The 27275-nt window shown below is 43.2% G+C and overlaps 1 protein-coding gene across 2 annotated transcripts in view; it reads left to right on the forward strand.

The window, feature by feature from the left end:
* Window positions 1–27275, forward strand: part of CBFA2T2 (CBFA2/RUNX1 partner transcriptional co-repressor 2) — a 161434-nt gene that overhangs the window by 121378 nt on the left and 12781 nt on the right. For both annotated transcript variants that reach the window (XM_033186119.1, XM_033186120.1), the window contains exons 4-8: window positions 9861–9950; window positions 13589–13770; window positions 16199–16452; window positions 20070–20155; window positions 21444–21639. In XM_033186119.1, coding sequence (XP_033042010.1) covers window positions 9861–9950; window positions 13589–13770; window positions 16199–16452; window positions 20070–20155; window positions 21444–21639 — 808 coding nt within the window. The remainder of the gene's footprint in view (window positions 1–9860; window positions 9951–13588; window positions 13771–16198; window positions 16453–20069; window positions 20156–21443; window positions 21640–27275) is intronic.

Here is a 27275-nt window from a genome sequence, read left to right on the forward strand (position 1 = left end):
CCTTCCTTTTCTTTCCCTTCCCTTCCCTTTCCTTTTTCCTTCCCTTTCCTCTTTCCTTCCCTTTCCTCTTTCCTTCCCTTTCCTCTTTCCTTCCCTTTCCTCTTTCCTTCCCTTTCCTCTTTCCTTTCCTTTCCTCTTTCCTTTCCTTTCCCCTCCCCTCCCCTCCCTTCCCTTCCCTTCCCTTCCGTTCCCTTCTTTTCTTTTTGAGACAGGGTCTCACTCTGTCACCTAGCCTGGAGGAAGATGGTACGAACACAGCTCACTTCAGCCTTGACCTTCCAGGTTTAAGCATTTGTCTTGCCACAGCCTCCTGAGTAGTTGGGACTACATGTGCATGCCACCATGCCCAGCTAATTTTTATATTTTCATAGAGACGGAATGTCCCTATCTTGTCAGGCTGGTCTCAAACTCCTAGCCTCAAGCAGTCTGCCTGCCTCAGCTTCCCAAAGTGCTGAGATTACAGACATGATGTTTAATTGTGGATTTTATATCAATGCTTATCAAATAAACAATCGATAATGTTTACTTGTTATTTAAGATGTTGATTTAATTCCAGTAAGCAACTTTGGATTTTTCCTAAAACTGATCTCAACAGGCCCACTGGTGTCCAACCAAGTTAATGCAAGGTTTTGTAATTTAATATATTCAGTGCTTAGTGCATTGTTTCCAAACCAAGGAGAGTAGAGAAGTAACAAGTTTAATTTTCAAAATAATGATTTCTAAAATTACAAGTTACATGGCCTAAATAAATAGTATCAAAGGTATTGCATTGTTCAGCTCCTTGTGCATATAAACTTGCTTAAGAATTTGCAAGGTACATATAATTTTTCTTTCTTTCTATACTGCACGTGGTGAACCTGTGGCATAAAGGAGTGATTTTCTGATATCGACAATTGGGTGGGGTTTTATTCTCAGTGTTTATAGGGGAAGTACTGCCAGTTCCCAGTGTTTCTAATTGAATTCTTTAAGATTTACCTCCAGTAAAAGCATTCTGTGTTCCTTTGTGTAAGTTAACCCCTTTATATGGGATAAAAAGATGAATCGGCCGGGCGCGGTGGCTCAAGCCTGTAATCCCAGCACTTTGGGAGGCCGAGACAGGCGGATCATGAGGTCAGGAGATCGAGACCATCCTGGCTAACATGGTGAAACTCTGTCTCTACTAAAAAATACAAAAAAAAAAAAACTAGCCAGGCGAGGTGGCGGGCGCCTGTAGTCCCAGCTACTCGGGAGGCTGAGGCAGGAGAATTGCGTAAACCTGGGAGGCGGAGCTTGCAGTAAGCTGAGGTCCGGCCACTGCACTCCAGCCTGGGCGACAGAGTGAGACTCCGTCTCAAAAAAAATAAATAAATAAATAAAATAAATTAAAAAAAAGATGAATCACAGCACTAATCCTTGAAGCTGCAGCTCTCTAAGTGTAAATCTAGGGACCCCGAAGATTCTCCAGGATCCTTTCTGGAGATACAGAAGGTGAAAACTATTTTCATAACATAGCAGTAAACTAAATGCAAAAGTAGACAGAATACAACTGGCTTCTATTACGCTAGATATTAAAGAGACTTTCTATTATGCTACATATTAAAGAGACTGACAAAATGATAAAACCGTGCTACTCTTCTTACTGCATTTCTTTTGGAAAATACAGATATTAAAAATCACACCTCAGTCTGGACCAGTATAGTTATTTTTTATTTTAATTAAATTCTCAGCTTTAATTTCTGATATGGTAATGTCAATAAATGTAATCCATATAAATTAGAGCAATTCTGAGACCAAACAGTTTAACAATTACTGCCTTAAAAAATTTATTAGTCTAAGGCTGGGTGTGGTGGCTCACGCCTGTGATTCTAGCACTTTGGGAAGCCAAGGTGGGAGAATTGCTTGGATGCAGGAGTTCAAGACCAGCCTGGGTACATAGTGAGACTGTCTCTACCAAAGGATTTTTTTAAAGTTAGCTGAGTGTAGTGGCTCATGCCTATGGTCCTAGCTACTCAGTAGGCTGAGGTGGGAGGATTCCTTGGGCCCAGGAAAGCTGTGTTTGCACCACTGCACTTCCAGCCTAGGTGACAGCGTGAGACCCTATCTCAAAACATGAATTTAAAAAATTTCTCAGTCTATTATGAAAGGAACAACTTTCATACAAGGCAAAATGCAATAAATGACTTTTTCGTCATTTGTGAGGTTTAGTCTTTATTACGTATGACTGTAGTTTATTTTCATTGCTATATAGTGTCATATCGTAGGAATACCCCCACAATTTATACCTTTACATTTAAGTCATTTGTAATTTGGGGCAGTTTTGGGGTCTCCAGCATCAACCCCATGTTTGGAGATTTGCCAGAAGGAGTCACAGGACTTCACATACAGTTGTGCTCACAGCTAAGCTCTATTACAGAGGCATAGTAAGGAGAACATAGTGAGATCATAAAACAGAGACACAGGCGGAGTCTGGAGGAACCCATCGTCAGGTTTCCTTATGCTTTCTCCCTCTCCTGAATGGTAACACAGAGTTCCCTTTCCTTAGCAACAAAAATACAGCAACATACATGCAATGTTTCTGTCAAGGGAAGCCTATTACAGACTCAACACCAAGGTTTGTGTTGGGGCCTGGTCACATAGGCACTCTTTGCCTAGCACCTGCCAAATTTTACCCTCTTAGAAGGAAAACCCATGTTTAGCATGAACCATACTGTTCTCAGAACCACTCTACACATGGTCACCCTCATCAGTTAGGGAAGTTTAGTTCTTTTTTATTTTAAACCTGTTTGTTACTCAAATTTTAGACTACTATAGAAAAATCTTACTGGATCCAGAGTAAGGTCATTGGAGTTAAATGTCAAAATGAGCTTGAACATAATTGAGAACAAAGCAGACATCAAAATGTTATGATGATTCCAGCAACAAATTACTTTAAGTATTATCTATTCTTAAAAATAATTTCAAGCCTAAAAGTAAAAATGTCAAAAATTCTTTTGTGGTGGGCGTATCACGAGGTCAGGAGATCGAGATCATCCTGGCTAACACGGTGAAACCCCATCTTTGTTAAAATTACAAAAAATTAGCCTGTAGTCTCAGCTACTCAGGAGGGAGGCTGAGGCAGGAGAATGGCGTGAACCCGGGAAGCAGAGCTTTCAGGGAGCCAAGATTGCACCACTGCATTCCAGCCTGGGCTACAGAGCAAGACTCCATCTCAAAAAAAAAAAAAAATCATTTACAAAAAAAATTTGAATTTTTTTTTAGTTATGAAAGGTATATGTAGGTATGTCCAATTGTTTATTTTAAATGGCCACACTTGGGTTAACTGTTTTTTTCCATAGTAAAATATACATTATAGAAGTACACAGTTCAGTGGTCTTAAGTACATTCATATTGTTTTTCCTGTTCACCATGTGTCCCTGTTCGCCATTGTGTACTTAGAGCCTATGAGCATCACAGGGTTAAGGAATTTATACAATTGCTTTTTTGAATTATGATGAAATTTACTATATTAACTATTTTTAGGTTTACAGTTTAGTGACAATAAGTATATTCATATTATTATACAACCATCATCACCATCCATTTCCAAAACTTTTCATCTTGCAAAATTGCACCAATTAAACAATAACACCCCATTCCCCTCTGTCCCTAGACCCTGGCAATTACCAGTCTACTCTCTGTCTCTGTGGATTTAACTACTCTAAGTACCTCATAAAAGTAGAATCATACAGTATTTGTCTTTTTGTGACTAGCCTATTTCACTTAGCTTAATGTCCTCAGGGTTTATCCATGTCATCGCATATGTCAGAATTTCCTTCCTTTTTAAGGCTAAATAATATTTCATTTTATATCTATATCACATTTTATTGATCTGTTAATCCCTCAATTGACATGTGGGTTGCTGCCACCTCTTGAGTTAAGAAAAGTTTTATATCAGTGTAGGAAACTGTTTACCATCCGGGGTCCTCGTTGCCAGCCAATGGCCCAACCTTGTAAGCAGGCCTTTCTAAGGCTAGCAGTTTTAGGCCTACTAGGTTAACTCTTTTTAGTACAGGGCCATTACAAATAATGTTCCTATGAACATTCTTATACATGTGTGGAAGCATTGCATGCAACAGTGGAATTGTGGTTTCATATGTGTGGTGGTGTGTTCCTGTAGTCACAGCTACTCAGGAGGCTGAGGCAGGAGGATCACTTGGGCCCAGGAGTTTGAGGCCAGCCTGGATAACATAGCCAGATCCCCATCTCTAAAAATAAAGGCCACATAATTTAGTAGCTGGAGTTCACCTGTCTGCATTCTGTGTCCATGGCGTATAAGAAGTAAAGTACTGAGAGTCCCTAACTATACCAGGAAGCAAGCATGGGCAATTTCCACTTCAAGGTAATGGTAAATGTTTTGTGCTTCACTTACTTATTTGGAGAATGTACTTTCTGGAGGATAGTTTGGCAATGTTTCTGGTACCATTCATCCTAAGAAAATAATAAACAATATACACCAAGATAATCAGTTCAACATTAAGTACCCCCTCCCCCATTGAAGCTAACTAAAAGGTCTGTAAAACCCTGCGTAAAGTACAGTTTATCTGTTATGGAATAGGATGTTATCATTAAAAATCAAGTCTCATTCTGGTTCAGAGGGAAGGTAGAAAGACAAACTTCTTCCTATTCCCCCTGATAAATAGCAAAAAGCCATGGACATTACATATAAAACAAAAATAATTAGACTCTTCGCCAAGTGTAGTGGAGGGCGTCTGTAGTCCCAGCTACTTAGGAGGCTAAGGCAGGTGGATTGTGAGCCTGGGGGACAGAGCAAGACCCATCTTTTTTTGTTTCTGTTTAAATGGCCCAACCTTACAAGCAGGCCTTTAAGAAAAAAAAAAAAGACTCTTAAAGGTAGACAGAAGACAGCAAATTCACTCGTGGGACCTAAGGGACTGCATAAGCAGTGAATTCCCGAGGTTTTCTGTTTTTCTGATATATCCCAGACCAGGGTATGCAGAAAATGTTAAGAGTTTAAGAGTAAAAATATAGATAAATAAATAAACTTTCCTTAGCCGGCACAGTGGAGTATGCTATAGTCTCAGCTACTCAGGAAGTTGAGGCAGAAGGATCACTTAAGCCCAGGAGTTCAAGGCTGCTGTGAGCCATGATCACACCACTACACTCCTGCCTGGGTGACAAAGCAATACTCCACCTCTGTAGGTAGGTAGGTAGGTAGGTGAGTAGATACATACATACATACATGCATACATACATACATAGGTAACTAGCTAACTAACTTTCCTTCTCCTGAGTTTTCTAAATTATATTTGGCATTGGCAGCAAAAATTACTTTGCCTGATATGGTTGTCAGTATATGTAGAGGAAATAATTGCCAATTTTTATTGTAAACCAGGAAGATAAAGATAGACAAGGTTTCTATATTTCTTTATTTTGGTCAGTGGTGGTTACATGAAAATACACATATGGCAAAATGGTATAGAACTATAAGTACGTTGGGCCGGGCACAGTGGCTCAAGCCTGTAATCCCAGCACTTTGGGAGGCCGAGACGGGCGGATCACGAGGTCAGGAGATCGAGACCATCCTGGCTAACACGGTGAAACCCCGTCTCTACTAAACAAAAAATACAAAAAAAAAAAAAAACTAGCCGGGCGACATGGCGGGCGCCTGTAGTCCCAGCTACTCAGGAGGCTGAGGCAGGAGAATGGCCTAAACCTGAGAGGCGGAGCTTGCAGTGAGCTGAGATCTGGCCACTGCACTCCAGCCTGGGCGGCAGAGCGAGACTCCGTCTCAAAAAAAAAAAAAAAAAAAAAAAAAAGGAACTATAAGTACATTGTACCATTGTACCAATGTTAGTTTCCTACTTTTGAGATTGTAACCCTTTGGGAGGCCAAGTTGGGAGGATCACTTGAGGTCAAGAGTTCGAGATCAACCTGGCCAACATAGTGAAATCCTGTCTCTACTGAAAATACAGAGATTAGCCAGGAGTGGCAGTGCACACCTGTAATCCCAGCTACTTGGAAGGCTGAGGCACAAGAATCACTTGAACCCGGGAAGCTGAGGTTGCAGTGAGCTGAGATCACACCACTGCACTCCAGCATGGGTGACAAAACAAGACTCTGTCTCAAAAAAAAAAAAAGATGTAAGCATTGGAGGAAGCAGACTAGAGGATACATTGGAGTATAAATGTTGCCCTTGAAGTCCAGAGACCAGATTCCGCCAACATCTTACCTCTCAACATTCTTCTCTCTGCTCTGACACATCTTTCCCCAAGCTGCATTTTGATTTCCTCAAGGACAAACTGCTGTACAGAACTCCTTGTCCCCCTAGGTTTGATTCAAATATATCTTCTCTGGCCAGGTGTGGGTAACACCCATAATCCCAGAATTTGGAAAGCCCAGGCGGACTTGAGACCAGGAGGTTAAGACCAGCCTGGGGAACGTAGTGTGATTCCTTCCTCTACAAAAAAAAAATTAAAAAATTGGCCGGGCGCAATGGCTCACGCCAACACTTTGGGAGGCCAAGGCAGGCAGACCACGAGGTCAGGAGATGGAGATCATCCTGCCTAACACGGTGAAACCCGGTCTGTACTAAAAATACAAAAAATTAGCCAGACATGGTGGCGGGTGCCTGTAGTCACAACTACTAAAAAATACAAAAAATTAGCCAGACATGGTGGCGGGTGCCTGTAGTCACAGCTACTCGGAAGGCTGAGGCAGGAGAATGGTGTGAACTCGGGAGGCAGAGCTTTCAGTGAGCCTAGATTGTGCCACTGCACTCCAGCCTGGGCGACAGAGTGAGACTCCGTCTCAAAAAAAAAAAAAAAAAAACAAATTAGCTGGTTGAGCTGTTCTGGAGACCAACGTGGGAAGACTATTTAAGGCCAGGAGTTCAAGGTTGCAGTGCACTATAATCATGCCACTGCACTCCAGCCTAAGTGACAGAGCTAGACCGTATCTCTGGGGAAAAAAAAATTTTAAGCAAATATGTCTTCTCTGTGAGTCAGTAGTGTCCTATACATGTGTACCTCCATCATACTATAATGAATAGCTTAGTTGCCTCTTTTCCCACTAGACTATGAGATCTTTGAGGGGAAGAAACAAACAATTATGCTCTTAATATAAAATATGGTTTAATAAACTAGCTGAAGGAGGAAAGTCTTTATCCCTGTCCTGCAGGACTGCCCTACATCTACTGTGTATGTAGCCCTGAGTCCATTTCTTTGGCCTAACTCACAATTTCTCTGTGTCACACAATCCATCCTTTCCCCTTGTCTACCCAAAAGTATACTTGAAATCATTCATGTAGGGCTTCCATACATTTAATCTATTTGTGTTTGCTTTTCAAGACCTGATTGCTTCCCTTGCAGTAGGTATAAAAGAGTATTGTTCTCTTACACTTAGTTTTTCTTCCTGATTACCAGAATTACACGTTTCTTTGGCTGTATTGTGCAAATGTCATATACTTAAAACAGATACACAGTTAACTTTAAAATAATTTTTTTTGGTATGAAATGTGGGAAAGTGTTCAAACATTTTCCTTTAATATGTTTAAATTAGACATACCCCTTTTCCCTGAAGGAAAATATCTTAATTTTTACCAAATAATAAATATGATATATTTGGAAAATCCAACATAATTGCATACTCAGAAATAACTGTTATTGTGATTATTCTTCCAGGCATTAAATATATGATATAATATGTATGTGTGTTATTTTTGTAAGTGGATTCTTAGAAAATATAATGTTCTGTTTCTGGTTTTTCACTTAGCAGTATTGTAGATACCTTTTCTGCCTTAATGCATACAAATCTCCTCTCCCCACTCCCTGCATAAGCATACACGACTCTTGTAATTTTAATGTAGCTTCCTGTTGGTAGATCTATGTATTTTCCTTTTTTTTTTTTTTTTGAGACGGAGTCTCGCTCTGTCGCCGAGGCTGGAGTGCAGTGGCCAGATCTCAGCTCACTGCAAGCTCCGCCTCCCAGGTTCACGCCATTCTCCGGCCTCACCCTCCCGAGTAGCTGGGACCACAGGGGCCCGCCACCTCTCCCGGCTAGTTTTTTGTAGTTTTTAGTAGAGACGGGGTTTCACCGTGTTCGCCAGGATGGTCTCGATCTCCTGACCTCGTGATCCGTCCGTCTCGGCCTCCCAAAGTGCTGGGATTACAGGGTTGAGCCACCGCACCCGGCCCCCCCTTTTTTTTTGGTTAGGAAAATATATTGAGATAGTGTGGGGGTAAGTTGCATGTTACATAGTTATATACTATGTTTTTGAACACTTGTAAAGTTTCTAAAAGTAAATTCCTAGAAATGGTAATAGCTCTTTCAGGGGAGCAGGCAGGGATTCAGAATAATCCCCACATTTTGTTTTATTCGTTTGTTTTAATTTGCTATCATACAGTGTTATTAGGAATTGAAATACAAATATTGTGTGAACTTTGAAGAAAATATTTTTATTTGTTCATTCCCCTTCGCAGAGTTGCTAAGTCTCATTCCTAATTTGAGGCCTAGACTTTTGAGAAAACACAGAGGACGTGCACTCTTTTAGAGAACAGTAATAACTTACTAGTGAAGGTTTGCCTGTTGGGAGTTATTTATATGCATAACACATACAGGCCACTTGAAGGTAGAAGGCAACTATTTTTTTTCTTTTGCTTTTGCATCTGTTGTTTTTTTTGTTTTTGTTGTTGTTGTTTTTTTTCTATTTTGAAGATTTGGGGGAAGTTATGCCAGGAGGTAGGGAGCAGAACTTGAAAAAGAAAAGAACTTTTATAAAAGTGTGACACTGGGTTATTGAGTCCAAAATGTCTTTAAGCTGACATCCTAGGCCAAATCAGTATCTGTATAACAGGAAACATTGTAAGCTTGATTCCCTGTCCCTGAAGTGACTTGCAATGAACCTCTCAATATCAGGGACCTGAGTGCCTCTCTTCATGGGTGGTGAGAAAGGCAGTATCCTATTCTGCAACCTAGGCTGCTTGGCAAAGGGGAGAATTTGGATTTGGGGTGGTGGTGAAGGGAATCAAGGAGGGTGAATTTCTGTCATAAGAAACCAGTGTGGTTTACCTTTGCCAGGCATCTGAGTTCCTGATAATGTTTCTGCAGTTATCCTTTTTCTTTTTTTTTTTCTTTTTTCTTTTGAGACGGAGTGTCGCTCTGTCACCCAGGCTGGAGTGCTGTGGCCGGTTCTCAGCTCACTGCAAGCTCCACCTCCCGGGTTCACGCCATTCTCCTGTCTCAGCCTCCCGGGTAGCTGGGACTACAGGCGTCGCCACCTCGCCCGGCTAGTTTTTTGTAGTTTTTAGTAGAGACGGGGTTTCACCATGTTAGCCAGGATGGTCTCGATCTCCTGACCTCGTGATCCGCCCATCTCGGCCTCCCAAAGTGCTGGGATTACAGGCTTGAGCCACTGCGCCCGGCCAGTTATCCTTTTTCTTACGATTTAAAAGACTTCAGCAGCTGAGCACGGTGGCTCACACCTGTAATCCCAACACTTTGGGAGGCTGAGGCAGGAAGATAGCTTGAGCTCAGGAGTTCAGGACCAGCCTGGACAACATAGCGAGACCACGTCTCTACTAAACATTTAAAAAACAAAAATAAAAAGGCAGGGTGCGGTGGCTCTCCCTTGTAATCCCACCACTTTAGGAGGCCAAGGCAAGCAGATCACAAAGTCAGGAGTTTACCGTCAGGAGATCACAGGAGGTGGAGGTTACCGTGAGCTGAGACCGCGCCACTGCGCTCTGGCCTGGGCAACAGAGCGAGATTCCATCTCAGATAAATAAATAAATACGTAAATAACATTAAAAAAAAAAAAAAAGAATTTGGCACTAAGTTTTGGAAGTTCAGTTTTGGAAGTTGAACAAGGTTGTTTATCTTTTCAGAACTCAACAGTGACAATCGAGGAATTCCACTGTAAGCTCCAAGAAGCCACAAACTTTCCCCTTCGTCCTTTTGTGATTCCATTTCTCAAGGTAATTTGATAAGATAATTACTGAATATAATTTATCTTCAATATTTCTGCAAATTCTGCTCATCCCTGTTATGTGATTTAAATCGGAGCCGCGTACCACATTTTTAGATATTTATTTTGGGCTGGTAGAGAGGTCTGAGTGCAGTCAACAGATAAACCTCAGTTTTAATGAGATGAGAATTGCAAAAGCCTTAAGTTGTAGTCTGTGTGCAAGACACTGCTGGTAACACACAGAAGTAGCTAGCATAGGAGAGAATAGGAGGTGCTTGGGCTGGAAGTGTCAGGGTGGAAGGGAGGCTGAGCTCCTAGCAGAAGAAATAACTGGTCACTAATCTTTTGGGTATAGTCAGAGTGTGGAGGGTGTTATCTGAGAAGAGGCTGTCCTACAAAAGGCAAGGCTTTTGCAGTTTAGATTTACTGTAAGGTCAGGAGAGGATATAGGAATACACTGTGTCTCCCCAAGCCCCAGATAGTCTAGTTTCTAAAGATGTCTTCTGCAATAATGTTCTATGGAGCATAACGTTTGGAGAGATTGTTTTGCATTATCATGCTTACATGATAAATGAAATGAGGCCGTGTTATATTTATATGGAACATAATCCTTTCAAACGGTGGCACACACCTGTAACCCCAGCACTTTGGGAGGCCAAGGCAGATGGATTGCATGAACTCAGGAGTTCAAGACCAGACTGGCCAACATGGTGAAACCCCCGTCTCTCCAAAAAAATAGAAAAACAATTAGCCAGGTGTGGTGGCACATGCTTGTAGTCCCAGCTAGTTGGGAGGCTGAGGCAGGAGAATCGCTTGAACCTGAGAGGCAGAGGATGCAGTAAGCTGACATTCTGCCACTGCATCCCAGCCTGGGTGACAGAGTGAGACATCCTCAAAAATAAAATTAAAAAAAAAAAAAAAGAATAAAAAAAGAAATATTTAAGAGTAAGCTGCAAGGCTGGGTGTGGTGGCTCACGCCTGTAATCCGAGCACATTGGGAGGCCGAAGCAGGCAGATTACTTGAAGTCAGGAGTTAGAGACCATCCTGACTAACATGATGAAACCCTGTCTTTACTAAAAATAGAAAAAATTAGCACATGCCTGTAGTCCCAACTGCTCAGGAGGCAGAGGCAGGAGAATTGCTTGAACCTGGGAGGCGGAGGTTGCAGTAAGCCAAGATTGTGCCGCTGCACTCCAGCCTGGGTGGCAGAACAAGACTCTGTCTCAAGAAAAGTAAGCTGCAGACATTATACGTCTAAATACTTGAATACAGATATCAAATCAGGAAAGTAACATTCATACAACACTGTTATCTATAGACTTTATTCATATTTCACCACATGTCCCACTAATGTCTGTGCACCTGGATTTGGTTTTCTCTGGTGTTGATTTGATTAGAATCATTTTACAGAAAAACTATATTCAGTTGTTACTGTATTTTGAATTTTGTCAATATTTATGGAAATTTGTTTTCTGTCTTTTATTTCTATAATACCTTTAATTTTGCCTCTTTTTTTTTTTTTTGGAGACAAAATCTTGCTCTGTCATCTAGGGTGGAGTGCAGTGGCGCGATCTCTGCTCTGTCATCTAGGGTGGAGTGCAGTGGCGCGATCTCGGCTCTACAACCTCTGCCTCCCGAGTTCAAACAATTCTTCTGCCTCAGCCTCCCGAGTAGCTGGGACTACAGGCATGGGCCACAACACCTGGCTAATTTTTGTATTTATAGTAGAGATGGGGTTTCACTACATTGGCCAGGCTGGTCTCAAACTCCTGACCTTGTGATCCGCCCTCCTTGGCCTCCCAAAGTGCTGGGGTTAAAGGTGTGAGCCACTGCGCCCGGCACCTAATTTTGCCGCTTAACAAAGCCTGTAATATTTACTATCTGGTCAAATAAATATGCCTCTTTTACTTTCTTTTACCTTATTTTCATTTCCTAAGAAAGTGTAATAGCATCAGACAGATGGGTTATCTTACTAAAGTACTGATACCAGTTTTTTAAAACCTTATATTGGAGCACAGGAAAATGCATCGGTCTAGGGTGCACAGCCTGTATCATTGCTCAGTTCTAATGGCATTGAAGCCTCGGCTGCTCTGAGCAGCCTGGGGTGCCTTTTTGAGCCCTGAAACAGCTGTGCTGGTTCTATCTTGGTCTCCTTTATGTATGTCAGAGCTGGTAGACGATTATTTCCCCAAGACTCTAGAATCAAGAAAGATTTGTGAAATTTGTGTTAATAGGAAATAATTAGCATGTTTTTTATTCATCATGGGACACATGTCACCAGTGTCAAGATCTGACATGGTGTTTTTTTCAATTAAGTTTTTACAGTTGCAACAAGATTGAGGTTATAGAACGGACTTTAAAAGAGTTTTATTTAGTCAAATTCCCTATTCTTAACTCTTGTTATTTTGGAAAACAGCATGAGGTAGGTTGTTATGGCAGCTTTTTGGCTAGCATTTAGGGTTTTGTCAATTTATTTCTGCTTTAAAACAGTCACTAATTATGGTGCCTGCTAAATTAACCCTCAGTGAAGGGATGGCTACTTGCATGTATTAAAACTCTCCTTTCACTTGCTCATCTGTCCCTTGGGATTAAGCCTTTGCTTATGAGCTCAGCCTGCATTGCTTTTAAATTTGGTGAGAAAAATACAATTTCTGCTTTATGGTTTTTTTGATAAAAATGGGAAAAGTAAATTCTGTGTATGAAGGAAATCAAGTTCTCAGCTTTAAAAGACGTATAGGGTTTTAAAATGTGATTTGTTCCTATTACAGGTTTTCTAAGTATGAGAGAGAAAAATATCTACTAATGAATTATCTTTTTTTTTTTTTTTTTTTTGAGACGGAGTCTTGCTCTGCCGCCCAGGCTGGAGTGCAGTGGTGCAATCTCAGCTCACTGCAAGCTCCACCTCCCGGGTTCATGCCCTTTTCCTGCCTCAGCCTCCTGAGTAGCTGGGACTACAGGCACCCGCTACCACACCCGGCTAATTTTTTGTATTTTTAGTACAGACGGGGTTTCACTGTGTTAGCCAGGATGGTCTCCATCTCCAGACCTCGTGATCCGCCCGCCTTGACCTCCCAAAGTGCTGGGATTACAAGCGTGAGCCACCCCACCCGGCCATGAATTATCTTTTTACATTTTATATCACTCCCAGTGCTCCTTTTCAAACTCCCATGTTTTAGAATAATCAGTTTCCAGAATTCCGTGGCAGCTTTTATACAGAACATGAAGTAAGGTTGAGTAGTGCTATCAGAGATGAGTTGGGGTTCAGAAGAGAGAAACCAGGGCTTGGAATGACTCCCACATAGGCAGTAATAATTCTCTCACTAAAGTCTTCAGAAGTGTATGTTTTAAAATTACTATGTTTAACAACCCTTTATTGAGCTTTGACTGTATAGTAGGCTGCAAAGGTAAATAAGGTGCAGTCTCTTCCTTAAGCAGATTTACATCTGATTTGGGCAAGAGACAACTGAACCAATAATTCAGGTGCAATATAAGAGATATCATTGACTCACAGAAGAAGCATATGAAAATCAGACTGCCAAGGAGAGAAAGACTTTTATCTTGTATCACCTGCTTTGTGAAAGCCCTTTGAGGTGCTGAGCCCTCTTGTGTAGGGCCCAACACTGGAAAAACTGCCTCTTCCTTTCAAGGCCAACCTTCCCCTGCTGCAGCGAGAACTGCTGCACTGCGCTCGGGCAGCCAAGCAGACCCCATCCCAGTACCTCGCTCAGCACGAACACCTTCTGCTCAACACAAGCATTGCATCGCCTGCTGATTCGTCAGAGCTGCTCATGGAAGTACACGGAAATGGGAAGAGGCCCAGTCCAGAGAGGTGAGCAGATGAGCTTTGCTGTCCTTGCCTTCCTGGAACCACACTGGCCTACCCCTTTGCTTATAAAATAAAGAGAATTTGATTGCTGTGGTGTAATGTCTCAGCCTTTTTTTGAGACAAGGTCTGTCTGGCTCTATTGCCTAGACTGGAGCACAGTGGCACAATCTTTGCTCACTGAAGCCTCCGCCTCCTGAGCTCAAACGATCCTCCCACCTCAGAGGCCTCCCGAGTATCTGGGACTACAGGCACGTGCCACCATGACCAGCTAATTTTTATTTGTTTGTTTGTTTGTTTTTGGAGAGATGGGGTTTTACCATGTTTCCCAGGCTGGTCTCAAATTTGTGAGCTCAAGAGATCTGCCCGCCTCGACCTCCCAAAGTACTGAGATTACAGGTGTGAGCCACCATGCCCAGCCCAATGTCTCAGACTTTCTATGGTTATTTTTGCTTTATTCCAATACCTCGCTGCAGAATACATCTAAAACCTATGGGAGTAGCTTCCAGGCATGAATATTTTTCAGAAACTCCTCAGATGCCTACACACCCAGTAAGAAACTCTACTCCAGAGAATTTATGGGATCGACTGTTCCAGAAGCCTCAGGAATACAGTTCTGCCTTTTCTTGGATGCTGTTTGTAGAAAGAATTGAAAAAGAAAAAAAAAAGAAAAGAAAGAAAGACAGCAATACAATCTGCCAAATGCCTTTTATGTCAAATGCATTTTTTTCTGATAAGAGAAGTTTTGAAAAAGTATAGCAATTAATTATTTTTTTTCTTTTTTTTTTCTCTTTTTTTTTGAAACGGAGTCTCGCTCTGTCCCCCAGGCTGGAGTGCAGTGGCCGGATCTCAGCTCACTGCAAGCTCCGCCTCCCGGGTTCACGCCATTCTCCTGCCTCAGCCTCCCGCAGTAGCTGGGACTACAGGCGCCCGCTACCTCGCCCGGCTAGTTTTTGTATTTTTTAGTAGAGACGGGGTTTCACCGTGTTAGCCAGGATGGTCTTGATCTCCTGACCTCGTGATCCACCCGTCTCGGCCTCCCAAAGTGCTGGGATTACAGGCTTGAGCCACCACGCCCGGCCAGCAATTAATTATTAATATTTGCCAATGGCTCACCTTTACTGAGATTGAAATTAATATAAATTTATTTTAGAAGACTCCCTATGAGTGGCTATCAAAATATTCTATAGGTTATCAAAGAAGGCAATATTTTAACAATAGTGGATAGGCTTTAATGACTTTTTTTTTTTTAAGTAAAAAAAAATAGGCCGGGCGCGGTGGCTCAAGCCTGTAATCCCAACACTTTGGGAGGCCGAGACGGGTGGATCACGAGGTCAGGAGATCGAGACTATCCTGGCTAACACGGTGAAACCCCGTCTACTAAAAAATACAAAAAAAAAACACTAGCCGGGCGTGGTGGCAGGCGCCTGTAGTCCCAGCTACTCGGGAGGCTGAGGCAGGAGAATGGCGTGAGCCCGGGAGGCGGAGCTTGCGGTGAGCTGAAGTGAGCTGAGATCCCGCCACTGCACTCCAGCCTGGGCGGCAGAGCGAGACTCTAACTCAAAAAATAAATAAATAAATAATAAATAAATAAATAAATAAAGGTAGAAAATTTACTACAGTTGGATCTGAGTGACTAAAAACCCTGCCACTACACAATTAGACCCAGGGTTATTTTTTTTTTTTTTTTTTTTTTTTGAGGTGGAGTCTCGCTCTGTTGCCCGGACTGGAGTGCAGTGGCCGGATCTCAGCTCACTGCAAGCTCCGCCTCCCGGGTTTACGCCATTCTCCTGCCTCAGCCTCCCGAGTAGCTGGGACTACAGGCGCCCGCCATCTCGCCCGGCTAGTTTTTTTGTATTTTTAGTAGAGACGGGGTTTCACCGTGTTAGCCAGGATGGTCTCGATCTCCTGACCTCGCGATCCGCCCGTCTCGGCCTCCCAAAGTGCTGGGATTACAGGCTTGAGCCACCGCGCCCGGCCAACCCAGGGTTAATTTGACTGGCTTTAAAAAAAAAAAAAAAAAAGATGCAATTGGATTTGTTGTTTGAGCCTTTTTCCTCCCATGTAGTTTCTTTCCAGTAACTCACCTCCACAGTAACAAATTTGACCTTAATACTTTCCTAAGTATTGTTGAACCCATAACTCAGAAAAAGGCTGTCATCTCCTTAGTCTCTCCTTTGCTTTATGAGGGTTAATGTTTCTGTCTGGTTATGGATGGATTTGACCTTTTTCATGCTGGTATAAGTCAGCAATTTATATGAGGTGCCTGGCCCCTGAAGACAGTTCAGTTCATGCCTCATGTCACACCTTTCCTTAGAGTCTTCCTGTTTATGCCAGTATATAGCAAAATAGCTAACACACATTAGGTTCTCAGGAAAGGTCCGCATGAACACTTGTTGACAGGATCAAATATGTACTTCTGCTTCTTCTACAGGAGAGAAGAGAATAGTTTTGATAGAGATACAATCGCTCCTGAGCCTCCTGCCAAGAGAGTATGTACCATCAGCCCTGCTCCTCGGCACAGTCCTGCTCTCACTGTGCCCCTAATGAATCCCGGGGGCCAATTCCATCCTACCCCTCCGCCTCTTCAGCATTACACGTTAGAGGATATTGCAACTTCTCACCTGTATCGGGAACCCAACAAGATGCTAGAGCATCGAGAAGTTCGTGATAGACACCACAGTCTCGGTAAGCAACCTAAGCAGCATGGTAAATTCAGACTGGATTCTTGGATTTCTTTCCAACTCAATGATCAAGTCAAATAATATCATGATTGCTTTTTCCCACTGATTGGATAAAACAGTATTATACATAGACTATTAGAATCATAGTTGATCTTATTTGATATTAATCTTATTTGATACCTTGTTGCTCTGACATGATAGAAGTACAGCTGGGTGTGGTGACTGGTGTCTGTAATCCCAGCTGAGGTGGAAGGATCACTTGAAGCCAGTCTGGGCAACATGGTGAGACTCTGTCTCTACAAAAAATTTTTAAAAACTAGCCAGGTTTGGTGGCATGCGCCTGTGGTCGCAGCTACTAGGGAGGCTGTGGAGGGAGGATCACTTGAGACCAGGAAGTCAAAGCTACATTGAGCCATGATCCTGCTACTGCATTCAGTCTGGGTGACAGAGTGAGACCTGTCTAAAAAATAATAAAGGGGTATCGCCTATTCTCAAATGATTCAGAAAAAGAGAATGAAAAAGCAAAGGAGATGTTAACATTTGAAAACTGTTTGAAGATATGTGAGAATTCTCTGTGCTCCTTTTGCAGTTATTCTATAAATCTTTTAAAAATTAGGCCAAGCTCAGTGGCTCATGCCTATAATCCCAGCACTTTGGGAGGCCAAGGCAGGAGGATCACTTGAGGCCAGAAGTTTGATACCAGCATGGGCAACATAGGGAGACCTCATCTCTACAACAACAAAAATTAAAAATGAGGCAGGAGGGGCTGGGCGTGGTGGCTCACAACTGTAATCCTAGCGCTTTGGGAGGCCAAGGCAGGTGGATCATGAGGTCAGGAGATTGAGACCATCCTGGCTAACACGGTGAAACCCCATCTCTACTAAAAATACAAAAATTAACCGGGCATGGTGGCAGGCACCTGTAGTCCCAGCTACTCAGGAGGCTGAGGCAGGAGAATGGCGTGAACCCAGGAGGCAGAGCTTGCAGTGAGCCAAGATCACACCACTGCACTCGAGCCTGGGCGACAGAGCAAGACTCCATCTCCAAAAAAAACAAAAACAAAAACAAAAACTAAAAAACAAAGCAAAAAAATGAGTCAGGAGGATTGTATGAGCCCAAGAGGTCAAGACTGCAATGAGCCGTGATGGTGCCACTACACTCCCCTCCTGGGCAACAGAATGAGACCCTGCCTCAACATAACAACAACAAAAAAAAAGTTTTTAAAATTAAGCGAGAAAGATGCAAGATTTCACCTTGGAGGTGAAAGTGCATGGACATTCAGGTCAGGAGGTAAGGCATCTCGAAATCTCAGCTCTGCATCCTAACTAGCTGTGTGATCTCATGCAAGTTGCTTGGGCTCTCTGAGCCTCAGAAGAGTAATTTCTAAATGGAAATAACACCACCCCCTGTGCTGGGTTGTTGTTCCATTTGGAGTGCCTGGTACATGGGTGCTCAGAAACCATTAAATTTAGGAAGAAACAGAAAAGAAACCTTAACAAACCTCTTCTAGTTTTGGACAGAGTATTTTGTCATGTACTCGTACACATTTTCAGTATAAGGTTTTTTGGAGTATAACTGCTGAGCATCTGTTAGAGCAGGGAACGAAAGGGCTATCAGCTTCCAGGGTTTCCCTAAATTCCATTTGTACCTTGTTGAGTAAGAAAGTGCAACACATTTGCCCTGACTTCCTCTTATTTAGGCTCACTAGCACCTTTCAGACAATTGGCCACACTGGGGCCCCTGACATCATGTAGTGGGATAGTAGCTGAATAGGGAAGGCTGTAGCAGCTATGGTGTTCTCAGAGCCAACATTTACTGAGTTGTAGCTACCACTTAGATTGTATTGTACGTACATTATCTCATTTAATCCTCACAGGAGTCCCAGGCAATTGTTATCCCCTTTTTATAGATGAAAGATGAAAGAACTATGGCCAAAATCACATAGCTGATAATTGGCAGAGACAAAATTCAGACCCCAATTGTCTTATGCCCAAGGCTTAGATGTACTAGCAGTATGTTATGATACCAATCCTAGTGTTCAACCCCTGTTACTCCTATGCCTCTCTTTTATCTATTAAAAACTGCTTGTGGGGATTGGGTGTGGTGGGTCACACCTGTAATCCCAGCACTTTAGGAGGCCTAGGCAGGCGGATCATGAGGTCATGAGATCGAGACCATCTTGGCTAACATGGTGAAATCTCGTCTCTACTAAAAATACAAAAAATTAGCCAGGCGTGGTGGCGGGCGCCTATAGTCCCAGCTACTCGGGAGGCTGAGGCAGAAGAAGGGCGTGAACCCAGGAAGCAGAGGTTGCAGTGAGCCAAGATCACGCTGCTGCACTCCAGCCTGGTGACAGAGTGAGACTCTGTCAAGGGAAAACTGACTTGCTTTGACTGGAAATAGCACAGTGCAGGGAAAAAAAGCTGACTTGCTAATGGTTTTTTCTGCACATTTTTTGCCAGTTTGACTTGAGAAAAAAGTATGCCAAAAACTAGGTGTGGGGTCTCACTATATTGCCCAGGCTGGACTCCTGGGCTCAAGTGATCTGCCTGTGTCAGCCTCCTGAGTGGCTGGGACTATAGGCATGCCCCACCACACCTGGCTCTTATTACTACATTTTTTGACAGATTGTACAGATCATGAGGAACTCAATATATACTGAAATAAACAGATTCTCACACTGATACATAGTCACTATGAATATTATGCCTATAAATTCAGACTGGTAACAGGGGTGTTGTGTTAATGACTCAAAGACACTGTTGCTGTATATGATTTGAGTTCTTCAAAATAGTAGACAATTCTTATTGGTATACCTTTAATTCACACAGTTGTTCCATTCCTGGAAATTTCAGTATATATCAAAACTGTCCCCCCTCAAAAAAAATTTTTTTTAAGTTACTGATAATGTTAAGCGGTTTCCAAGTGTTTGTACCAGTAGACACTCTGGTTTTAGTGGTTAATTACTCGCATTGAACCACATCCTTGCCAACACTTGATATTATCTGACATTTTAATTTTTTCCAATATGTTAGGTGTTAAATGCTATGTATGACATGCCTGTTTATTTCTTTTACCTCTTTTTCTTTAGGGCTATTTTGTGTTTTTTTTTTTTGAGACGGAGTCTCGCTCTGTCGCCCAGGCTGGAGTGCAGTGGCCGGATCTCAGCTCACTGCAAGCTCCGCCTCCCGGGTTTACGCCATTCTCCTGCCTCAGCCTCCCGAGTAGCTGGGACTACAGGCGCCCGCCACGTCGCCCGGCTAGTTTTTTGTATTTTTTAGTAGAGACGGGGTTTCACCGGGTTAGCCAGGATGATCTCGATCTCCTGACCTCATGATCCGCCCGTCTCGGCCTCCCAAAGTGCTGGGATTACAGGCTTGAGCCACCGCGCCCAGCCTATTTTGTGTTTTACAATTGATTTGTTGGGGTTTTTTAAATATAATCTGAATAGTGATCCTTTGTTGGTTATATTGTCATTTTGTGGGTCCCCCACCCCATTGTGAATCATTGCCTTAATAGTGTGTTCAAAGTAATGATGAATATGTGTGTATTTACTTGGTAGAATTTGCTTCTATTGTGTTTTTCTTGCTATCTTTGAATTTAATCTCTAATTTCTAATAGGTCTAAATGGAGGCTATCAAGATGAATTGGTAGATCATCGTTTGACAGAAAGGGAATGGGCTGATGAATGGAAACATCTTGACCATGTAAGAATCTTGTAGTGTGTAATGTCCCTAATTCTTTATTACTTTTTTTTGAAACAGGAGTCTCGCTCTGTTGCCCAGGATGGAGTACAGTGGTGCGCTCTCAGCTCATTGCAACTTCCACCTCCTGGGTTCAAGCAATTCTCCTGCCTCAGCCTCCAGAGTAGCTGGGATTACAGGTGTATGCCACCACGCCCAGCTAATTTTTGTATTTTTAGTAGAGACAGGGTTTGGCCATGTTGGCCAGGCTCGTCTCAAACTCCTGACCTCAAGTGATCTCCCCACCTCAGCCTCCCAGAGTGCTGAGATTACAGCTGTGAGCCACTGCACTCAGCCTACTTTTGATTCTTAATGCTACCAATAATTAAAGGAACATGTATATTTGAAGTGAACATAACCACAGCCATGGCATCCTTTGCTTTTAATTAAAGTTGGTTTAGCTACTACTCCCTCAGCTAAAGAATTAGAGTCACTCCCTAATCTTTGTGATGGGGGATGATCATTTCAGGTCAGAAACCAAATAAAGTCATGTAGTATAATGGTTAAAAACAAAGGTTTGTAGCCAGGTGCAGTGGCATATCCCTGTAGTCCCAGCTACTCGGGAAGCTAAGCAGGAGTATCTCTTAAGCCCAGGAGCCAAGACTTGAAGTCTAGTCTGGGCAACATAGCAAGACAGAATTCATTTGTTATTTGTTAAATTTTTATCAAAAGAAACTTTCTTTTTATTTTTTTCAATTCTGCTCCTTCTGTAGTAAAGAGAATTGTTTTTTAGCTCACATATTCATGTTTCGTAGTTTTAGAACACAGGTCAGTAACAAACTTCTAGGTAGTTCAACCGCCCAAAATTGTTATATTCTAAAATTATTTTGCATTCTGAAAGATAACAGCCTTCCTCATCTGTAACAGATTTCTGTTAGAAATCTGTGTATACCTTATTTTATGATTCAGCCACAGCAAACTTACAGAGTGCTGCAGACCCCAGGGATACAACAAATGCTGCAGCAACATGAAACCGTAGACAGTTGGCCAGGAGGCCATCCATCTGAGGTTCTGTCCAAACACTGGAAGCCCTGGTAGTTACTGTCCTTGATAGGTATGTCAGCCTCAACACCAATGTCCTTCCTGGCTGATGGAGAAACAGATAGCATTAAAGGGTTTTAAATGTAAACTTGATAGTCCTAAACCTGTACTTTAAGGAACCTGAATTCCTCATACTGCGTTGGCCTGATTTACAGTGTTGGTTGTTTGGATGTTCTCATCTCATCTTTGCCTGGCCCCCTCTCTGACTCAGGCGCTGAATTGCATTATGGAAATGGTAGAGAAAACAAGGCGCTCCATGGCAGTTCTGCGGCGCTGTCAGGAATCAGATCGTGAAGAACTCAACTATTGGAAAAGACGGTACAATGAAAACACAGAGCTGAGGAAAACGGGGACTGAGTTGGTCTCCAGGCAACACAGCCCTGGGAGTACAGATTCTCTCAGCAATGGTAAGGGGAGAGTCTGCGGGGAACCCAGAGTAAATGTCAGCCTTTAGAGCCCATGAGTATGTCACAGAAGGCTTTTTCTACTTGACTTTAAAGAAAGGTGGTGCTCGGCCAGGCGCGGTGGCTCACACCTGTAATCCCAGCACTTTGGGAGGCCAAGGCGGGCAGATCACGAGGTCAGGAGATCGATACCATCCTGGCTAAAATGGTGAAACCCCTCTCCACTAAAAATAAAAATACACCATGCTGGGTGTGGTGGTGGGCACCTGTAGTCCCAGCTACTCAGGAGGCTGAGGCAGGAGAATGGCATGAATGAACCCAGGAGGCGGAGCTTGCAGTAAGCCAAGATCACACCACTGCACTCCAGCCTGGGCTACTGAGCAAGACTCCATCTCAAAAAAAAAAAGAAAAAGAAAGAAAGAAAGGTGGTGTTTCATTGTGGATTTAGGGAGACTCAGGTGATTATGAAGAGGAAGTGAGAAAATATATGAAGCCCCTGGCATGTTTTGGTGGGTGGCGGGGGGTGGGTTTTGTTTTGTATAGACAGGGTCTCGCTGTGTTGCCCATGCTGGCCTTGGACTCCTGGCCTCAAGCGATCTTCCTGCCTCAGCCTCCCAAAACACCAGGACTTCAGGCCTGAGCCACTGTGCCCAGACTGGTACCTGGCATGTTCAAAAAATGTGAATTCTTCTTTGTGGAGAATGAGAATATTTGTGATTTTGTTCTGTCTTTAACTCTCTACATATATGTGTGCTAGGTGTTGGTCAAAGAGTGTTTGGTTGTCAAATTCAGCCTGGCTGGATGTATGTACTAGGCACTCTTGTGTCATCACCTTTATTTCTCACAGTAGCCTTGAAAGTGTTTACCTTACCTTCCTTCCTCCTGTTCCCAGCCCACCATTCAGGACAATACCACTCAATCCTCCATAGTCTGGTGGCCTCCCACAAAAGGATTTACTGTACCACACTAGGTTGTCCCCCCTTGCCTTTCCGAGTCCGAAGCAGCAGCAATCCAGAGTACATCCAGCAGGCCTCAGTTATTCCCCTCAAAATGTTCCAGCACATTCACCCAATAACTGAGAAGGTGCCCTATCCAAAGGCATAGCTGAGTGACAGGCCATCTGTGATCAGACTGTTTTCCCACGCACTCTTGAGTTCCCAAATGTTCACCACGGAGAACAAGTCTCTTACGACAGACCTAGCATGTTCCATCGAAGGCAGCTATTATCAGTCTCTAAAAAACTGTAAGGAAAACTCGAGGCAAACCCAGAATTAATACAGTATGTCCAAACAGTGGGAGCTAAAGGCTTCCCTTTCCCTACCCCACCCACAGCAGCAGCTCTGGAGCCAATCATGGAATACCACCATTAGGTGGAATATCTAGCACAACAAGGCATCAACATGTACGTAGAGTTACAGTATTAGTATGATTCCTTTTGTAAAAACTCCAAAAACAGGCCAGACGCAGTGACTCACGCCAGTAATCCCAGCACTTTGGGAGGCTGAGGTGGGCGGATCACAAGGTCAAGGGATCGAAACCATCCTGGTTAACACGGTGAAACCCCATCTCTACTAAAAATACAAAAAATTAGCCAGGTGTGGTGGCGAGTGCCTGTAGTCCCAGCTACTCGGGAGGCTGAGGCGAGAGAATGGTGTGAACCCGGGAGGCGGAGCTTGCAGTGAGTTGAGATTGCACCACTGCACTCCAGCCTGGGCGACAGAGTGAGACTCCCTCTCAAAAAAGAAAAAAAAAAAAAAAAAACAACTTCCAAAAACAGACAAAGCTAACCTTCTGGTCTCCCTTACTTTCTGAACATTTGCAGATAGTCCCAGTGTGACTTTCAGACAGGGAGAAAGACTTTTGGAGTCTTAGCTAAAGTTTACACCCAAGCCATACCTCATCCATTAGTGAGTCTACACGTGTGCAGGCGAGAAGCATAGAGTACAGAGGGAGCTGCAGTTGTGAGCCAGTGGTTGCTGAGCCAAGATACAGATCTTGCTGGAGTCATTTAAACATAACTGTGCATGACCACTACTCACCTTTCCCACCTTTTGTATCACGGATTAGCTCTGGGGACCATATTTTTTGATTTGCCGTAGACAGTCCAGTTTATGCCTGTATCCTGTTATAGTTGTTACTAGCACTTCCCTCATTCTCAACAATGAAGGCAATCTGGATGATAAGTTATATTGTCATTCTAGGTTTAGCTCTTCATGGATACATGTTTTCTTCTATCAGGTTTCTGAGAGCACTGTCAACCTGATTTAAATAGTATATTTTAGTGCCATTTATGTGTTTATTTCATGTTTATTTCTATGTTTATTGTCCATTTTAGTATAGAATGACAGTATAATTCATATCCTAAATAAATGTAATATGCAAAATGTGAATTATAATAACTCCAAAAAGTGCCACTGGTCTGTGATGACTGACATATGAGGAGCTTGGGTACAGTTAGCTTCATCAAGAAAGTCTAACTGTGAAATGAGTTCTTTTTTTTTGTTTTTTTTGTTTTGAAATGGAGTCTTGCTCTGTTGCCCAGGCTGGAATGCAGTGGCACGATCTTGGCTCATTGCAACCTCCTTCAAGCAGTTCTCTTACCTCAGCCTCCTGGTAGCTGGGATTACAGGCACCCGCCACCACGCCTGGCTGCTTCTGTATTTTTAGTAGAGATGGGGTTTCACCATGTTGGCCAGGCTGGTCTTGATCTCCTGACCTCAGATGATCCACCCAACTTGGCCTCCCACAGTGCTGGGATTGCAGACATAAGCTACCATGCCCGGCCTGAAATGAGTTCTTAGACACATAGTTGTTTTACATTCTGGCATATTTTTATACAATGATAGACATTTCAAAAGAATTTCACCAATGACTTTTTTTTTTTTTTGAGACAGAGTCTAGCTCTTATCGCCCAGGCTGGAGTCCAGTGACATGATCTCGGCTCACTGCAACCTCTGCCTCCTGGGTTCAAGCGATTCTCCTGCCTCAGCTTCCTGAGTAACTGGGAGGCGCCTGCCACCATGCCTAGCTAATTTTTTTTTTTTTTTTTTTAAGTAGAGATGGGGTTTCACTGTGTTGGCCAGGCTGGTCTCCAGTTCCTAACCTTGTGATCCACCTGCCTCGCCCTCCCAAAGTGCTGAAATTACAAGCATGAGCTACCGCACCTGGCCTCACCAATGACTTTTAAATAAGTAATTAGTGTTTTTCTTTGAGACGGAGTCTTGGTCTGTCACCTAGGCATAATCTTGGCTCACTGCTTCCCAGCTTTGAGCAATTCTCCTGCCTTTGCCTCCTGAGTAGCTGAGTTTACAGGTGTGTCCTACCACAGCCAGCTAATTTTTGTGTTTTTAGTAGAGATGAGGTTTCACCATGTTGGCCAGGCTGGTCTCGAGCTCCCAACCTCAAGTCATCTGCCCTCCTTGGCCTCCCAAAGTGCTGGGATTTACAGGCATAAGCTACCATGCCTGACCAAGTAATTAGTGGTGTTTTTTTTTTGTTTTGTTTTGGTTTTTTTTTTGTTTTTTTTTTGAGACGGAGTCTTGCTCAGTTGCCCAGGCTAGAGTGCAGTGGCGCAATCTCGGCTCACTGCAAGCTCCGCCTCCCGGGTTCACGCCATTCTCCTGCCTCAGCGTTCCGAGTAGCTGGGACTACAGGCGCCTGCCACTATGCCCAGCTAATTTTTTTGTAATTTTAGTAGAGATGGTGTTTCACCGTGTTAGCCAGGATGGTCTCGATCTCCTGACCTCGTGATCCGCCCGCCTTGGCCTCCCAAAGTGCTGGGATTATAGGCGTGAGCCACCGTGCCCAGCATAATTAGTGTTTTTAAAGTCTTGGGTTAGCTGGGTACAGTGTCTCATGCCTGTAATACCAGCACTTTGGGATGCTGAACCAGGTGGATCATGTGAGGCCAGGAGTTCTAGACCAGCCTGGCCAACATGTCAAAACCCTGTCTCTACTACAAATACAAAAAAGTTAGCTAGGCATGATAGCACATGCCTGTACTCCTACCTACTCGGGAGGCTGAGGCACGAGAATCACTCGAACCTGGGAGGCGGAGGTTGCGATGAGCTGAGATCATGCCCTGCACTCCAGCCTGGGCAACAGAGTAAGGCCCTGTCGCTAAATAAATAAATAGATAAATAAATAAAAGTCTTGGGTTATGCGGAAATCCATGGTGTGGATGGTTAAAACCATGGTTATTTGGAGATAAATTGACTAGAGGCTTTAGATGGCATTATTACTTTTCCCATTTAAATTAATGCAATGTAGGTTTCCCTACCTGAAAATTTGTGATTCACAATGTTTTCACAAACAGATTTTGTCCAGGCAGCAAGGAATGTATTTAGGTGTTATTAAAGGATGCATAAAGAAGTGCAAAAACCATAAGGAAAAGAAGAAAATGCTTATCACAGAGATCAGGAGAATGGTTTCCTCTGGCTGTGTCGGTGGAGGGTGCAGAGTTAGTGAGTTCTAGCTACATCTATTCTTAGGACAGGATTGTCAGTCTGGCTAGCATTATTTAAATATTACTATGGCCATGACTGACCTCTTAGGAATCTGGGGTTGCTGATACTGTTCACTTTCCTGAACTCAGGCTTATGATATTAAATTGTATATTAATATTTTCATTATTGCATGTTAATATTTTATGGACTGGTCAGCCATCTAATTTTGCAAGTAAAAAAAAAAATTTTTTTTTTTTGAGACGGAGTCACCTAGTAGGCTGACGTACAGTGGTGCAATATCAGCTCACTGTAACCTCTGCCTCTGGCTTCAAGTGATTATCCTGCCTCAGCCTCCCAAGTAGCTGGGATTACAGGTGCGTGCCACCATGCCCAGCTAATTTTTGTATTTTTAGTAGAGATGGGGTTTCACCATGTTGGTCAGGCTGGTCTCGAACTCCTGACCTCATGATCCACCCACCTTGGCCTCCTAAAGTGGTGAGATTACAGGTGTGAGCCACTGCACCCAGCCGCAAGTAAAATTGTTTTACTTCTTTTTTTTTTTCTCCTGAGACAAGGTCTCACTCCGTCACCCAGGCTAGAGTGCAGTGGCACGATCTCGCCTCACTGCAGCCTTCGCCTCCTCGGTTCAAATAATTCTCATGCCTCAGCCTCATGAGTAGTTGGGATTACAGGCATGCAGGCCACCACGCCTGGATAATTTTTATATTTTTTGTAGAGATGGGGTTTCACTATGTTGCCCAGGCTGGTCTCAAACTCCTGGCTTCAAGTGATCCACCCACCTCTGCCTCCAAAAGTTCTGAGATTACAGGCATGAGCCACCGTACCTAGCCATTTTTTTTTTTTTTTTTTTGTGAGATGGAGGTACGCTCCGTCGCCCAGGCTGGAGTGCAGTGGCACGATCTCGGCTCACTGCAACCTCAGCCTCCCGAGTAGCTGGGACCACAGGCACCCGCCACCACACCCGGCTAATTTTTGTATTTTAGTAAAGACAGGGTTTCACCATGTTGGCCAGTCTGGTCTCGAACTCCTGACCTCTAGTGATCCGCCTGCCTCCACCTCCCAAAGTGCTGAGATTACACGCCTGAGCCACTGCGTCTGGCCAAATTTTTAAACAAAGAAAAAAACACTTCTTCAGCTATCAGTTTTTCCTCAGAATGACAGTCAAGATCCAGG

Source organism: Trachypithecus francoisi, unplaced genomic scaffold (genome assembly GCF_009764315.1).
Source record: "Trachypithecus francoisi isolate TF-2019V2 unplaced genomic scaffold, Tfra_2.0 Lachesis_group21, whole genome shotgun sequence".
Classification (NCBI taxonomy): Eukaryota; Metazoa; Chordata; class Mammalia; order Primates; family Cercopithecidae; genus Trachypithecus; species Trachypithecus francoisi.